At 48.8% G+C, this 15755-nt stretch overlaps 7 protein-coding genes across 7 annotated transcripts; 4 read left to right on the top strand and 3 right to left on the bottom strand.

Moving 5' to 3' along the window:
• Positions 1-26: 26 nt before the first annotated feature.
• P175DRAFT_0561139 (ankyrin repeat-containing protein ANK1) lies at positions 27-1450 on the bottom strand. Its single transcript, XM_040901026.1, has 4 exons — positions 1402-1450; positions 1069-1289; positions 835-1012; positions 27-713 (listed from the first exon to the last, which is right to left on the bottom strand). The coding sequence occupies exons 2-4, from the start codon at positions 1078-1080 to the stop codon at positions 385-387; spliced, it is 519 nt and encodes a 172-aa protein (XP_040748478.1). The 5' UTR covers positions 1081-1289; positions 1402-1450; the 3' UTR covers positions 27-384.
• Positions 1451-1672: 222 nt separating this feature from the next.
• On the top strand, positions 1673-2601 carry P175DRAFT_0505234 (DNA-directed RNA polymerase III core subunit RPC11). Its single transcript, XM_040898044.1, has 4 exons — positions 1673-1818; positions 1896-2105; positions 2176-2270; positions 2342-2601. Exons 1-4 carry the CDS (start codon positions 1806-1808, stop codon positions 2375-2377), a joined length of 354 nt encoding a protein of 117 aa, XP_040748477.1. The 5' UTR covers positions 1673-1805; the 3' UTR covers positions 2378-2601.
• A 1106-nt stretch (positions 2602-3707) lies between these two features.
• P175DRAFT_0526888 (elongation factor 1-alpha) lies at positions 3708-5573 on the top strand. The gene is made up of 4 exons (XM_040899488.1): positions 3708-3861; positions 3977-4047; positions 4119-4316; positions 4382-5573. Exons 1-4 carry the CDS (start codon positions 3857-3859, stop codon positions 5488-5490), a joined length of 1383 nt encoding a protein of 460 aa, XP_040748476.1. The 5' UTR covers positions 3708-3856; the 3' UTR covers positions 5491-5573.
• A 596-nt stretch (positions 5574-6169) lies between these two features.
• On the top strand, positions 6170-7421 carry P175DRAFT_0446778 (putative L-serine dehydratase; the record flags this gene model as incomplete). Its single annotated transcript, XM_040894361.1, has 3 exons — positions 6170-6246; positions 6314-6367; positions 6437-7421. 3 exons carry the CDS (start codon positions 6170-6172, stop codon positions 7419-7421), a joined length of 1116 nt encoding a protein of 371 aa, XP_040748475.1.
• A 718-nt stretch (positions 7422-8139) lies between these two features.
• On the top strand, positions 8140-9689 carry P175DRAFT_0505231 (chalcone isomerase domain-containing protein). Its single transcript, XM_040898043.1, has one exon. It carries the CDS (start codon positions 8180-8182, stop codon positions 9515-9517), a length of 1338 nt encoding a protein of 445 aa, XP_040748474.1. The 5' UTR covers positions 8140-8179; the 3' UTR covers positions 9518-9689.
• Positions 9690-9988: 299 nt separating this feature from the next.
• On the bottom strand, positions 9989-10540 carry P175DRAFT_0446932 (glutaredoxin; the record flags this gene model as incomplete). Its single annotated transcript, XM_040894373.1, has 3 exons — positions 9989-10146; positions 10256-10354; positions 10489-10540. The coding sequence occupies 3 exons, from the start codon at positions 10538-10540 to the stop codon at positions 9989-9991; spliced, it is 309 nt and encodes a 102-aa protein (XP_040748473.1).
• A 1039-nt stretch (positions 10541-11579) lies between these two features.
• On the bottom strand, positions 11580-13303 carry P175DRAFT_0446851 (uncharacterized protein; the record flags this gene model as incomplete). Its single annotated transcript, XM_040894367.1, has 2 exons — positions 11580-13091; positions 13196-13303. 2 exons carry the CDS (start codon positions 13301-13303, stop codon positions 11580-11582), a joined length of 1620 nt encoding a protein of 539 aa, XP_040748472.1.
• Between the last annotated feature and the right edge of the window lie 2452 nt (positions 13304-15755).

Here is a 15755-nt window from a genome sequence, read left to right as displayed (position 1 = left end):
GTATCTAACTAACTAACTAACTAACTAGTTAATCACAAAGATTAGTCACAGGTATTCGAACCACTCAACCCAAGTTCAAAATACCTACGATATATATGCAACTCATCTTGTAGCGCAAATCTACTCTTTATAAGCTTCAAAACAGTCTATCTCATCACAAAACACAGTGTCTCGCTTTTGAAGCAAGCAAGAAAGGCGACTAAAAAGACCAAGGAAATAGAAATAGGAAATAGAAATAGGAATAGAAATAGAATAAAAATAGAATAAAAATAAAAATATGTATCATCATCAATCGTATATCTATAGAACAGAATATGAAGGTAACAGTGCCGCCAATTCAGTCTACAACACATAGACACAAGCGCAAGCACAAAAGCACCTCACCTACTCACTATCACTCGCACTATCATGCTCCGAGCCATTGCCAACATGATCATTCCTCAGCCCTTCTGCAAGAACATACTCGGCCTGCTGCAGAGCCTGCTTGATCGCCTGGTTATTGTAGACCAGCTGCGCGGGCTTTTGGCCGTGCTTGTTGCGGACCCGCGGGTCACAGCCAGCGTCGCACATCATCTTGATCATTTCCAGACCGAGTTCGGCATCTTTTTCGTTGGCGTAGCGGACGGCGACGTGGAGGGGGGTGTCCTTGTCGAGACGGGTGAGGGGGTCGCATTCAAAGAATTGGATGTCGAAGAGGGAGTCCATTGTGTCATCTTGAGTTGATTCGTTAGTTTTTTTTATTCTCTTTTACGTCCCTTTTCGTACACACACGACAGAAAAAGAAAGGGTTTAGGGAAAAGAGAAGGTTATATTATATATATAAGGGGGACGTACAGCTTCCGTATGAAGCACAGATATGAAGGGCATGGTTGCCCATGGAGTCTGTCACGCCGTTGAAGAACTCGGCGACCTCTTCATTTGACTTGTCTTCGAGTCCCTCGAGAACTTGTTCTATTAGGTGAGGCTGGTCGCGACGGCAGGCTTCCACAACTATCTCGCGAGGAGATGCACCCTATTTGGTGAGTAGATGGAGGTCGTGATGAATTCAATGCGGGTTGTTGAGCTTACCTCGTCTGCCATTGCTGCCTGGTGGAGAATGTATTCGTTTGGACGCGATGCTAAGGAGAAAGAAAGAGAGAGAGAGAGAGAGAGAGAGAACAATGCAGCTGCCCTGCAACCGCTATAAATGAGTACTTTATGTGGATGAGATAAGAATGTAATGACACCACCGGGTGGTCGAGTTAGCCGCGAAGTGAGATCGACTTTTGTTGATAGGAGAAACCACGGAGCTGGAGGAAACAGTAAGTAACGGAAACAAAGGTCAATAAAACGAGAGAGGCTGTTTAGGGAGCTAGAGAGATGATGCTGAAGTCATCCAGCCATAGAGAATGATATACGTACAGAGATAGGGATCGTAATAATACCAGACCAGATATGCAGGAGTTCCTTATTGTTTGGATTTCCCCGCCGAGCATGCCGCCGACCTGCCTGCATCGTCTCCCGCGGCGGACCAGCCTGGCGGATTATCTATTATGCCGTTCTGCCGTTTCCTGCCCCCGCGTCCAATCGGCATCAACGGACTGGGCCTGAGGCATCATCGCCAGGACCAGCATCCGGTTCGGGAAAGGCGGTGTGAATGATATAATTTTCTCTCCGCCAAGTACATCACCAGCTCGCGAGTTGATAAGAGCTTGTCATTTAGTGTTTGCATGCGACATTACTGCGGGACGTTGCCGACGCATTTATCAACTACATTCCCTCTACAGCTCTGGCCGGATTGATTGGGACCGAAAGCTTCAAACAAAATGCCGCTGACCTGTTCGTACCCGTACCCCGCCCTCAGCTGAATTGGATCTACGAACTCACCTTGACTGACGCGTTTCGATCTCTTCTAGTCTGCCCTAATTGTAGCAATGCGTTGACGATATCCCGCGCGGATGCCACGCCAAAATACCCCATGGGAGTCAACCGATTCGAGTGCCGTGCCTGCCCATATCAATACGTCCTGGAACAATCCTGGTTTGAGAAGACCCCCATGAAACAAAAGGAAGTGGAAGACGTCTTTGGAGGCAAGAACGAGTTCGCAAATGCAGACAGCGTGGCCAGTAAGTTTCACGGGGGTTCCGTTCGAGAATGGGAAAAAAGAACAGAAAGGCTAATTAGGTGCTTTTCCAGCTCAATGCCCCGCAGAAGGCTGCAATGGCGACCGTGCATACTTTTTCCAGCTGCAGATTCGAAGTGCAGATGAACCGATGACTACATTCTTGAAGGTGGGTGTTGGCATGGACGGATACCTTGCATATGCTGGTTGTACTTGATGAACTGACTCGAGAGTATTTAGTGTACTTCGTGTGGTGCTCGTTGGAGAGAAAACTGATACGTTCAGAATTAGCTTGTTATGGGTTACGAGTTTTTTTCTATATATTTCAATGGTCAAGAAGCAGGCGAATAATTGGAAGAAATGGTGTTTTTTATTGGGTTTGATATCTTTTATTGATTCTTGACATGATGTGATCCGATAATCCGAGGTCCTTTCTGGAGTTACCTGCATGCGACTACTGTACAAGACAGCTTCCTGATACCCCTCAATAATTAATGGCAAAGAATTATGGTTAAATTCCCGTCGCGTAAACCACAGCTCTAGGAAGCTATGCTTGACTTGATCAGGCGTGAAATTTTTTTGTTCTTAGCGGATGAAAATCATCGTGGTTGGATAGCTGATTACCATGGTAGACTGGGGCGTCTCTACCAAACAAGAGTTTTTTTTTTTTTTTTTTTTCCCCTCTTCTCTTTGGTTTTCGGTGGGCATTATACTAGATTTTAAAGTTTTTATTTTTGAATCAAGCCTCCCTCCCTTATGACTTTCGTATAAATTTTTTCCCTGTGTCTGCAAACGGATGATACACGGGAGACAGAAAAAAAGGACAAAAAAGAAAGAGGCTGGTAGGAGAGATGAGGGGCAGTGACTCAAATCATCCCACTTAGTGTTGGGTTCCTTAGGCAACAAAGGAGGGGGGCAAAAAGAAGAAAAATTTTTACTCCTATTTTTTCATTTTCAATGTTGTTGGGTGTTTCTAATTGACAATAGTGTTATTTTTCCCTGTTACTGAATACGTAGACCTTGCAACTCAATTCTTATTGTGGATCGAACAGCGCCACTTGGCCGTTCCAAAACTTGGTGGTTAACGAGCAAATGGTAAGGCAGGGAGCTGTAATAGCCGCGGGGTTATGATATAGAGAGTTGGACTGCCTGAGACTGATACAACCAGACATCCCACCACGAGATGCGTTGATGCCCAGGATTTCAGTCCAAAATCCACTACGAAGACTATCGACACTGTTGAATAGTAGGGAAAAAAACAAAATAATAATAAAAAAAAAAAAACCTTTTCGCTGGTAGCAGTGGAGACGGATTGTGCTCTCCGAAACAACAAGAGACGGGCAGATACCCAATACCCAACAGTAAAAGAAAAAGCGCCCAGAAGAGATGAAGAATTTTTTTTTTTTGCGCCGGAAATAGTGGGGGCTTGTTACCCCTCCATGTCCAATGAACACACGGTCCAGCCAAGGGTTTGAGCCCGCCCGCTTAGTCGTCTTCTCGCTTGCCCCTCCATATAAGGATTTCCCCTCCTCCCCCTCCCACAGATTTTTCCCTTTCTCTTCCCTTCTCGTCCGCTTCAGTACGTATTTCTTCCCCCCTCCCTTCCTTTCCTTCCGCTCCATCCTTTCTCGTCTCTTCTTCATCCCTCTCTTGCTAACTCTTCTGTGTTCAGCACCTCTACGCATATCTAGCCGTAGTACCTGAGCACCCTCTTTTTTTTTTCTTCTTCAAAAATCACACTTCACATCCGTCACAATGGGGTAAGTTTATCTCGAGAAGAAGCAATCTTTCCCTTGATGGCCTGCCTGGCTCTCTCAGTTGGCCGTTGCATTGCCATCGTTGTGAACACCTGGCTGACGGTAATCTGTTCCACAGTAAGGACGAGAGAACTCACGTCAACATCGTCGTTATCGGCCACGTCGATTCCGGCAAGTCCACCACTACTGGTAAGCCGGCCCTTCTACTACTAGACCCCTCCCTCCATCCACCAGCAACAAACGCTTACACGCTTCTACAGGTCACTTGATCTACAAGTGCGGTGGTATCGACCAGCGTACCATTGAGAAGTTCGAGAAGGAAGCCGCCGAACTCGGAAAGGGTTCCTTCAAGTATGCTTGGGTTCTTGACAAGCTCAAGTCCGAGCGTGAGCGTGGTATCACCATCGATATCGCTCTCTGGAAGTTCCAGACTCCTAAGTTCGAGGTCACCGTCATTGGTATGTTGACTCTTCCTTTGTGTCTGTTGTTGATGGCTTTTGTCCCGCTAACATCGAATCCACAGATGCCCCCGGTCACCGTGATTTCATCAAGAACATGATCACTGGTACTTCCCAGGCCGATTGCGCTATCCTCATCATTGCCTCCGGTACTGGTGAATTCGAGGCTGGTATCTCCAAGGATGGCCAGACCCGTGAGCACGCTCTGCTCGCTTTCACCCTCGGTGTCCGTCAGCTCATTGTTGCTCTCAACAAGATGGACACCTGCAAGTGGTCTGAGGATCGTTACAACGAAATCGTCAAGGAGACCTCCAACTTCATCAAGAAGGTCGGATACAACCCCAAGACCGTTCCCTTCGTCCCCATCTCCGGTTTCAACGGTGACAACATGCTCGAGCCCTCCCCCGCCTGCCCCTGGTACAAGGGTTGGGAGAAGGAGACCAAGGCCGGCAAGGTCACTGGTAAGACCCTCCTCGAGGCCATCGATGCCATCGAGCCCCCCGTCCGCCCCGCCAACAAGCCCCTCCGTCTTCCCCTCCAGGATGTCTACAAGATCTCCGGTATTGGAACTGTTCCGGTCGGCCGTGTCGAGACTGGTGTTATCACCCCCGGCATGGTCGTCACCTTCGCCCCCGCCAACGTCACCACTGAAGTCAAGTCCGTCGAAATGCACCACCAGCAGCTCAAGGAGGGTCTCCCCGGTGACAACGTTGGTTTCAACGTCAAGAACGTTTCCGTGAAGGAAGTCCGCCGTGGAAACGTTGCCGGTGACTCCAAGAACGATCCCCCTGCTGGCGCTGCCTCTTTCACCGCCCAGGTCATCGTCATCAACCACCCCGGCCAGGTCGGCGCTGGTTACGCTCCCGTCCTCGATTGCCACACTGCTCACATTGCTTGCAAGTTCGCTGAGCTCCAGGAGAAGATTGACCGCCGTACCGGAAAGTCCGTCGAGTCCAACCCCAAGTTCATCAAGTCTGGTGATGCTGCCATCGTCAAGATGATTCCTTCCAAGCCCATGTGCGTTGAGACCTTCACTGAGTACCCCCCTCTCGGTCGTTTCGCCGTCCGTGACATGCGCCAGACCGTCGCTGTCGGTGTCATCAAGGGTGTCGACAAGTCCGCCGCTGGTGCCGGTAAGGTCACCAAGGCTGCCCAGAAGGCCGGTAAGAAATAAGCGGATCGCTAGTTTTTTTCCATGCCGTTATGAAATCGAAAAGCCTTTACGAATGAAAGAAATGGGATTAGACTTAGTTATGTAGTTGATTCTACATAGGAAATTGATTCCTGATCAAAATTCACTCTGCTTCCTTGGTAAATCACAGTCGTACCGTAGAATAACTACATTGTTTAGCGCTGAGTATCCCCGTGTAGCTGGCCCGGAGCACTCTGCACGGGGGCACTTGCCAGCGGCGCTTGGGGTCTTGGGGTAATTATATGTAGATGAATTCATAGTTAAGGATCGGGGATGATTCGGGTTCCCTTGTAGATATCTTTTTAAGAACCATGTCTGTCAACCAACAACCCAGCTTCAGTCTATAAGACTTCCCGAGATATCGACTGAGACCCTATTTACCTGATTTGAATGCCTTCTGGTTACGAATATATATATATATATATTTTGGGTGGGTGGTCGAACATGGCGGGGTTGCCATGAAACCCGATTATGAAAAGGTGGGACGCGCCCTTTTAGCGACATCGACTTTTTACAGCCGTGGGCAAAAAGTTTGCCTAATGTGACATCGTCACTTCCATACAGTTCCGAGGTCTTACTATCTATATATGTACCATCTATGGGACTAAAATCCAACACTCACTTATCCCAGCAATTTCTTGACACACATATTCTCTACAAGATGGCACATCCAGAGGAAAAGCCCTGGATCGAAACACCCCTGATCGAGTCCGCTGCGCTCTCCAAAGCAGCGGGATGGTTAGCAACCACACTTTCTTATCCGAGTCTCGCACGCTCCCCAATAACATGTCTATCCTTGCTCTAGCAAAGTTTTCCTCAAACTGGAACTCCTCCAACCTTCTGGCTCATTTAAATCAAGGTATACCCGGACCCAAAACGTCATTTCCACCGGAACAGCGTTTATCTAATCTTCAGAGAACAATAACAGAGGAATCGGTAACCTCATCCGTACAGCCCTTCTAGACCCCGAAAACACGAGCAAGGAATTGCATTTCTTCAGCTCGTCTGGCGGAAACGCTGGCCTTGCAGCCGTGATTGCCGCTCGGGATCTCGGATCTCCCTGTACAGTGGTTGTGCCAACATCCACCAAGCCGCTTATGGTGCAAAAGCTACAGGATGCGGGAGCTACGGCCGTGATTCAACACGGGGAGAGTTGGTACGAAGCCGATGCTTATCTCCGGGAGAAGTTCATTGATGCTCAGCCTGAGAATCCCGGACCGGAGAAGATGCAGATGAATATCTACGTTCCGCCATTCGACCACCCGGATATCTGGACGGGCGCGGGGACGATGATCTCGGAGATTGCGCGGCAATTGCCCCCGCTCTCCGGCCCGGCGAGCGCGAGAGCAAGTGGCGTCTTTCCGGCCGATGTGGTGATTTGCAGTGTTGGCGGCGGCGGCCTTTTCAATGGCGTTGTCGAGGGGTTGGATGAATATCTTCAAGCCCACAGGGCTTCTTCGACACTCCAGCATAGAGCAGAGGATAGAAAGGTGCATGTCCTGGCTGTTGAAACAGAGGGGACAAATTCCCTAGACCACTCCCTTCGAACGGGCACCCTCCAAGCCATTCCTGCGATCACTTCGCTCGCGACATCGCTGGGGGCTCGACAGGTAGCTCCCAAGACTCTGATGAATGCGCAGTCCCCGCCATCCGGGGTGGACGTTGTAAGTGTTGTTGGGTCTGATGCAGAGGCCGCGCGCGGGGTGATTCGACTCGCAGACGAGATGCGATTGCAGGTCGAACTGGCTTGTGGGATTAGTGTTGATGTTGCGACTTCAGAGAGATTGCGACAGTCGGTTCCAGACCTGACCGAAGCAAGTCGGGTGGTGGTGGTCGTTTGCGGAGGGAGCCATATTACCGCGGAGATGATTGCTGAATATCGCCGGAGACTTCAGGAGGGTTGGTCTTTGTGAATACCTAATCTGTATTAAAGAAGATCATAGATAAGCGCTGAGCAACAGACAGATAGAGATATGCAGGGAATCTGATAGCTTCCTTAGTTCACTTCCTATATACATATATGATATGGGCCTTCAAAATAACCTTATTCCTATTTACACCTCCAGCAGGTTATCAGGGGCTTGCTGGAGTTAGCCCTCTATCTAGTAGGAAATTATATAATCTAACTATTTAGTAGGTATCATATATATAATTATATAACTATCTCCCCCCCCTTTCTTCAGACCTTATAGGCAGGAGTAGTCATATATACCCCTGTGGGACACCACAGGTATGAATGCAATAACATCAAACCACGTCGCCCTCGATCCCGTACTACCTATGCAAGCAATTGACGCAGGAGAGAATTGAACGACAGAAACTACCTAGGTAGGGGGTTGTAATCAAATATGTAGCATTTTAGATGATTTCCCCCCCCCCCACAGTCTCTTGAATCCGTCTTGTCTTTCTCTCCAGGGGCCAACGATTTCATACCTATTGATTGGTACCTCATTATTTGCTTTGAACCAGCCAGTCAATATTGCTGGGAATATCTCTCTCTTACCTCAGGTAGGTACTGCTTCAATTCGCATTCTCTTAAACCACGCCATGAGGAAAAGAGGCCAGAAAGCCACGTGACCCCCTGGGATCTCCCGCCGTCGTCACTCTCGGATCTTTTAATTCTCACCCATCAAGGAACAGTGAAAGGGAATTACCGACACATCCTCGAGAAATGGCCATGAAAACACCACTCTCCTTTCAGGGTTCTATAATACCCTTCCGCACGTGTGGCCAATGCATCCGCCGTCCGTACCACCTCGGCCCAGCTAGGACGGCCGCGCCGACCCGACACCTGTCCACGAGTAACCCGCTCCGCTCCGCCGTAAAGAACGCCAGCGGAACGAATCCATTGCGCTCCAGTGGGAATGTCCGCTCCCGGGAACAAGAAGTTGCGCAGTACCGCCGGTCGATGGGTTGGTCGGCGGCTGGGATCGCCGTGTGTGCGGTGGCTATGTATGGCATGATCAAGCTGGATGCGTTTGGGTTGGAGGAGCAACAGCAGGAGGAGGAGGAGGGAGGAAAGGAGAACAATGCGATGAAGATGGAGGGACCGCAGGGGTTCGCGAGCAGTCCATCGATCGTTCGGATCCAGGGACAGGATGGCGTCGAACAGGTAGCTACGGGGACGAGTTCGGTGTCGCATTTCCCGGCTACGATCCGACTTCCGAAGTACCAGGCTGGGTCGCTCAAATCTGGAGATGAGGTTGCCACTGGGGAGGAGGAGGAGGAGGAGGAGGAGGAGGAGTATCAGCTTCTCGGGCTTGGGATCCGGACTGTCTCTTTCCTCAAGATCCAGGTGTACGTCGTGGGCCTGTACGTAGCCACATCTGATATCTCTGAGCTGCAGCGGCGCCTGGTGCATACGGCGGTAGATCCCCCAAGCGAGAAGCCCGTGATCTCCAACGCCGTCGGAGCGACATCAGCGACATCTCTGGTATCTACGGAACGGCAGCACCTGAAGGAGCTTCTCCTGGACGAGGAGAAGGGCGATGCCGCCTGGGACGCAATCCTCAAGGAGGACGGGCTGCGAACTGTCTTCCGCATCGTGCCCACGCGGAACACGGACTTTTTGCACTTGCGCGACGGCTTTGTGCGCGGGATCACGGCGCGCGCGCAGAAAGCCACCGCCACCGCCAAAGCCAAAGCCAAAGCTGCTGCCGAACCAGGCGAGTCGGGATCCCTTGTTTCTGCGGGAGAATTCCAAGACGAGGCTTTCGGCATCTCATTGAACGATTTCAAGAGCCTGTTCGGTGGAAGTCAGCGCAAGAATGTCCCCAAGGGCCAGACGCTGCTTCTGATCCGGAATGCCCACGGAGAGCTAGATGCGCTCTTCCAGCCAGAACCGACCAAGCCACTCCGATTCATGGGCCGGGTTTCCGATGAGCGAATCAGTCGACTGGTGTGGATGAATTATCTCGCTGGCAAGCCCGTCTCTAGTGAGGAAGCCCGCCGGAGCGTCGTGGATGGAATCATGGCGATTGTCGAGCGACCTGTCGGGACCCTGGTTTAGAGTTTTTGTAGAGCTCTCTAGCATTTCTTGTATAATGATGTATGTATGCAATCTTAATGGCTCGCGCTCTGCTATCCTACACTTGTCATACACGTGTACTAGTGCTTACCTAGGTATTCTAGGGACATAAGTAGCCAATAATAAGTAGTAGAAATACCAAGTACCTCACAATTCTATTCTACTACGTAGTTCGCAATGCAAGTCAGTCTGACTGAATAACTGACAACACATTTTTGGTAATTAACTAGTTCCTCCCACCAAACAATGACGCCATGCCATCAACTTCTTCCAAGAACCTATTAGAATGTCGCGAAATTCTACAAAATAGAACAGAAACATAAAAAAATAAAAAAAGATCTATCATTTAAATGGTATCGCTATCAAGAAATCCACAACTGTAGGTATACTCTGTATCATAACCCCCCCCCCGACGTAAAAAAAGAACATCCAAGTCCTACTCCGTACTCCAGATTAGAGAGCACCAGCATTCTTCAACAAAGCAGGCAACTCAGCCCTGCGACCCTGGAGATCCGAGTTCCCACCGATATGCTTCTGCCCGATGAAGATGTTCGGCACCGTGCGCTGGTTGGTGAGTTCGAGGAGAGCGTCTTGGATGGCGCTGCCGTCGTCTGTTTGATTTAAAAAATCTTAGTTAGTTCCTTGCTTTCCTCATTTTTTTTCCCTTGATTTCCGATTTGAGAGCGAGACTGGACTGGACTGGACTGGACTGGACTGTACCCATTTGATCCAACTCGAGGGCTTCGAACTTCGCGCCTAGTTGTTTAAGGAGATCCTTGCTAGCTTTGCAGTAGGGGCAGTAGGATTTGGAGAAGACGACTATTGGTTTATTTTATTGATGCGTTGGTGCATTCCTATCGTTAGCTTGTTGTTTCTTTTTGCCGCCAACCTCCCCGCCCTTCTCTTTCTCTCTCTCGACTCCAGATAGGAGATCGGGGGAAGAAGGAACTCACCAACGCCATTCTCACTAATCAGGGTTTGGGCCTTGACCTTTGCAGCGGACATATCGACAGGAGTGGGGGCAAAGGACCCGAAAAGACGGCGAAAGATGGAAGCTATGGTGGGCAACGAATGTGGGATTGATCCCTGGAACAATTTCAAAGAGAATGGAAGGGGAAGTAAGGGAAGAGAAGGAGGAGGGGGGGGCTTTTATATGGAAGGGAACGAGCGATGAAGATCTCCGAATTCCATCGCCCGATGTCGCCGCTTTAGGGTCAGGTGACTGGCATATTATTAAGGATTGCTTTTCCAGCTGGGAACATGATTTGCAAGATTCTTTTTGGATCTATTTGCCTCTACAAGAGGTGATATTGGTTTGTCTTGCTTTATGGTCGAAATTGCTGAAATGCCGCGTATCCGGTGCGATATTGTCAGGCTTACAAATGAACTTGTAATTCCAAGTAACTAACTAGATTGATTTCTTGATGTCAATGATCGCCAGTGGCATCTTGAATACGAGATGCCAGCTAAATAATCACTCAGAACCGTCATGACATCACATAGATGTCGAAGTTGGAGTAAATAGGGAAAGAAGACAAAGGGGACAATAGCCCGGATGCAGAGAACGTATCTAGACAAATTGAGCTAGGAAATCGAAAGAAAGTGCGCATCGTGAAAGTCGTGAAGAAGACAAGCACAGAATGCCAGCTGGAATCCGGGTATCTCGCTTCAACATTCTAGTGGGCGAGCAGGAGAGCGGTGTTAAGTTGCAGAGAATCTTAGAGGATGATTCCACAGCTGCCATAGTCATTTTTGTAAGCTATCAAAGGGTTAAAGAGATGAAGCGAAGGAGGGCAAAAAATGACAACGAAATTAAAAAAAAAAAAAAAAATCTAAAAGGCAGAAGTACTCGATAGTCGAACAACGCGAAACACCAACCATCCCTAAACGCTGAAAAGCAGGTGAAAAAAAAAAGATGGAGAGATGGAGAGATGGAGAGAGAAAATTGTAACAAATCGAACGTCAAGACTTCAAAGGTATCTTTTGAAAAAAAAAAAAAAAAAAAAAAAATTATAGCTTTTGCAAGCGGGTGTTTTGATGGAAATCACATCACGATGCAGCACCCACAGCCTTTGTCTGCTTTTTCATCCGGAGGGCTCTGCGCAGTCACAACGGTTTGGGTATTCCATTTCGGAGTCAGCCCGACTGGAGGCGTCTCCTGCACCTTCGGCATCGGACTGTATCCGGTTCCAGTGCTGGGTCGGGTTCCTGGTTCGGGGCTCTTGGGTATGGCGCTTAGGCCCAATCCCTCTATCTTCAGCGATTCTGGCGGCTTTTCTTTATTTTCTTCCTTTTCTTCCTCCTTCTTAGCCTTGTCTCTAACCTGGGTTGGGTCAGGCGCAATGGCGAGTGGTGCGAATTCTCGATCATAAGTCGTGGGTGTTTTCCCTTCTTTGGCCCATTGCTCTTGTTGCATCCTCCGCGCGTGTGTAGGGAGGATTTGCTGATCCGGAGGCAGTCGAGGATCTGGTTTGTACATAGTAGCCAACCATGGGGGGTCTCCTTCCGGACGGTTGACTGCTGTTGGAGGACGAGTTTCACCTGACCTGGTGGTGGGACGCTGCGTAGTGTTACTCGACGTCGCGCGGTTGCGGGGTGTGGCCTTTCTGGTGGTAGGCGGAGCAGAAGCCTTCCTACTTGTTGAGCCAGGTTTCGCGGCAGTCTTCTTGGATAGTGTAGTTTGAGATGTCTGGACGCCCCGACTCCCAGGCCGGCTATCGCTAGCCGGACTGGATGTTGAAGCGGAGTCTACTGTAATTGGTTCACTAGCTCTACGCGGCATCCCGAACGACAGCGGATCTTCCTCCCCTGTTAACGCCCGTGTCCGCTGCATGGGCAATTCACGGTCAAGGTGTTCAGGGGAAAGAGGCGCAGGGCTCATTGTGGGAATTGGTATCCGAGAGGAGCTTTTTCGCAGACCGGGATTGTGGTAGACATTTGAAGCGGGCCCATCTATTTCTGCTGCAATCTCCTCGGGCCTGCGAAGGTCCCAATGTCTGCGTTCTTCGCCCGTACCGTGGCCATTTAGTTGGCCCTCAGGGGCAAGGAAATCGGGGTGGTTGCGTTGCTCCTCTTGTAGATCTGGCCAAGGTTCCAATGGTTCGGTCGTTTGAGGCGTGGTGACAACACTTCCGCTAACGCTCCCATGTTGATCTCGGCTTCTCCCATGTCCAGCCTTGATGCTTCCAGTTCCGGGGCGGCGCTGGAGCAAGATTTGATGCAGCTCTTCACTTTCGATTTTCGCCAACTTGTCCCGGTGGATCCAATTCTCGTTGTCTGTTTCTTTCAAGTACAGCCCAATCCCCTCATTTTCTTCTGCTTTCTTGGCGGATCCATTCATATGAGGCGTAATTCCTGGGTCGCGGCCACTCCCAGTCTCACTTTCGTAGCGGTTAAGGCTGGCATCTCGGTGTCCTCGGGAAGAATAGTGCACCTGTTCGTGAGCGTGTGCATGCCTTGACATCGAGGAGCTGCGGGAGCCTTTGGAGCCACGATCTCGAGACTTGGCGTCCCGGGATGAGCGTGAACGAGATTTAGAGCGACGACGTCTGTTGCTCTGTTCAATAGCGGTCAGCCGATTTGATCAGGTGGGAGATATCGAGGGAGAAAAACAAAAGAGGTTCTTGAATATGCTGGGTGAAACCCCTTCGAAACACGTACCTCTTGCCTAATTGGAACTGAAAACTCCCACTGCTGCTGGCTCGCCTCTAGGCTGCTAGACGATGTCCAAACATCTGATGAAAACGCCGCGGTAGCTGTGCCCCCCATCCCAGCTGCAGACCGTCAAGATACTTTAGAACAGAACACGGCCAGTCCAGCTGGAGCCCGGTTGAGGGGTATAGAACGATTGAGGAGATGAATAGATGAATACAAGAGTGATCCTAGGCCCCTCTTCCCTGATCAGGCCATCATAAGACTCAAGAGGTACCGATCGCGTCGTGCTCGTTCACCAACGAGTCCCGCCAATCTGAGTACTCCTGATTAGGTATGTAGTATGCGAGGGCGGCGAAAAGAGAAAAAAAAAAATTGAGGAGGCTGTACACACTATGCGGCGTAGAACACGGGCGGAAGGGCGAGAAGGCGGCGAAACGAGGGTAGAGGCGCCAGAAAAAGGAAATTGCAAATAGACAAAAAAAGTGGAGATGCCTAGTTACCTCGTAGCAACTGGGAAAGCTGCAGCGCGACCTGGTCCTTGAGTAGAATTTTAGGGGACCGGTAGGCTGCGGTACCGTGGATATGTCTGTGTAGGCAAAGAACGCTATAGGTGGATGATATGGGGGTAGTGGTTCCAGAGAATAGATAGATCGGGTAAAAAGTAAATAATAGAAGAGAATATGATGAGGGAATGAAGGTGGAAAGAGAGAAATAAAGATAAAGAGCTGGTGGAAGGAGAGGGTAAGGAGAGGAGAAAAAGATGAGGCAAAGAGGGGAACGAAAGGATGCTGGTCAAGGGAAAAGGAGTGAGGGAGAGAGCGGATACAAAGAGCTGTGGCGGGACGGGCTGGGCTGCCCCCGAATCAGAGATGAAGAACAAAAACTGACAGTAGAAAAATGGGAGGAGAAAGGATTGTGAATAAAGTGAAAATAAAAAAAAATCTATATTTAAGACTGTATAAACGCTGGGTGAGGAGAGAGCAGCAGAGGGAAGAAGGAGAAAGAGGAGAAAGAAGAGAATCACCACCACCACCACCACCACCACCTCTCTAGATGTCAGCACGGGGGAAGGAAAGAAGAAAGAAAAATTATAGAAACCAAACTAATTCAACCTCTTAACTGCGTCAAGTTTAGTCTTTAGCTAGTGTGCAGTATTGCTGGGCCTTTCGTGGACTTTAGTGGGTACAAACTCTTGAGGATCTCCGGCCGCAATAGCCCAGAACATCCAACATCCTGACCATGAGCCTCTCACAAAACCAATAGAAAAGGAGAATCTGTAGATTTGTTTTGGATAAGAAAAGCAAACTGGACTTACGTCTTATCATCCCAGAAGATCGTCGATTGTTGACAGCCATGTGCACTCGCTCTAATATCAGGTCGCGAGTGGAGAGAAGCCTGCAGGTGGTGTCTCAAGGTCATTTCTATAGTTACAGTTCGACTCATAATCACATTGAGCCTGTCTCCTAGGGTATTCTTGTTTCTTGTCATACTTGGAAATAAGCAGTGCGAAAGTACTCTCTGTTGACTGCCCAAAACCCTGGAGTTTCATTACTTGTTCGAGAAAATGGCCGTGTTGAATGAACTTTTAAATCTGATACATCTATCCATCAATTGCATTGACCAGCATGCATTACCAAGCACTATCCTTACCCTCGAGTAATGTTACAACTTCCAGCATAGCTACCTAACATCCTTATAGTACTGTTATATTGAATCACCTCACCTGTGTGGTTCTAGTTCTAGGAATCTGGAACCTGCTTTTAAAATGATTCTATCCACCATTTAGTCCATCCTTCCGCTATTTGGCGTAGTACCATACAGACTAGACTAATGAACTGGAACCAAGCATTATGAACTGAGGATGATCTGCAAGCGCAATTCTTCACCCTGTTCTTGTCAGGGGCTATTTATTCAATTTATTCAGAATATTGCAGAAAATGGGTTCTGTCATGGGATAATAAGGATCCTATAGGTATACAGCTCTCATCGCATACCTTTCCCAGCACAGAGTATCAACTTTAACTAGTTAGACAGGTCATACAATAGTCACAAAAAGCCTGCATTTTCTTTATTCCAAGAATTATAATATAATGGTCTACCAGGGAAGCAAACAATACTATGGTAGGAATATAATTGTTTTACCCCTCTTAATTTTACTTATGTACCAGGTAAAAAAGGTCTTGTGTCTCAATTTCTTTCCAACCCTCTACGACCATCCCAACTACTCCATACCAGGAGCAAAAATTTAAGAAATAGGGATACTCTTTAAGATGGAAATATATTATCATTTTAAGAAATACTCCATTTTGCATTTCAGGGGCGAAAGCATCTGGATAACCAACCCTGACACGGAATAACCCCAAAGGGGTATATCCAAACAGACACACACTAGCTGTTATAGTTTCGCAATTTAGAGCAAGGATATTTGTCTTCTTCATACCATCTTCATCCTCTCTTGATACGGGATCCCTTCCTGACCAGACAACGCCGTGCTAACCCTAAGAAATACAAGCATCCAAAAGCGAGGGCAACTGGGCCACAACGCTTGACCCGACAAGAGAGGGAG

Source organism: Aspergillus ochraceoroseus (genome assembly GCF_002846915.1).
Source record: "Aspergillus ochraceoroseus IBT 24754 chromosome Unknown P175scaffold_12, whole genome shotgun sequence".
Taxonomy (NCBI): domain Eukaryota; kingdom Fungi; phylum Ascomycota; class Eurotiomycetes; order Eurotiales; family Aspergillaceae; genus Aspergillus; species Aspergillus ochraceoroseus.
This window is presented reverse-complemented; position numbering and strand designations above follow the sequence as displayed.

Coding starts and splice junctions, on each gene's coding strand:
- P175DRAFT_0561139 (XM_040901026.1), bottom strand. Junction 714..834: donor CTGTGCTTCATACGGAAGCT/GTACGTCCCCCT, acceptor AATCAACTCAAG/ATGACACAATGGACTCCCTC.
- P175DRAFT_0505234 (XM_040898044.1), top strand. Junction 2,106..2,175: donor AAATGCAGACAGCGTGGCCA/GTAAGTTTCACG, acceptor GTGCTTTTCCAG/CTCAATGCCCCGCAGAAGGC. Junction 2,271..2,341: donor CGATGACTACATTCTTGAAG/GTGGGTGTTGGC, acceptor GAGAGTATTTAG/TGTACTTCGTGTGGTGCTCG.
- P175DRAFT_0526888 (XM_040899488.1), top strand. Junction 4,048..4,118: donor CGGCAAGTCCACCACTACTG/GTAAGCCGGCCC, acceptor ACGCTTCTACAG/GTCACTTGATCTACAAGTGC. Junction 4,317..4,381: donor GTTCGAGGTCACCGTCATTG/GTATGTTGACTC, acceptor TCGAATCCACAG/ATGCCCCCGGTCACCGTGAT.
- P175DRAFT_0505231 (XM_040898043.1), top strand. CDS start 8,180: ATGGCCATGAAAACACCACTCTCCTTTCAGGGTTCTATAATACCCTTC.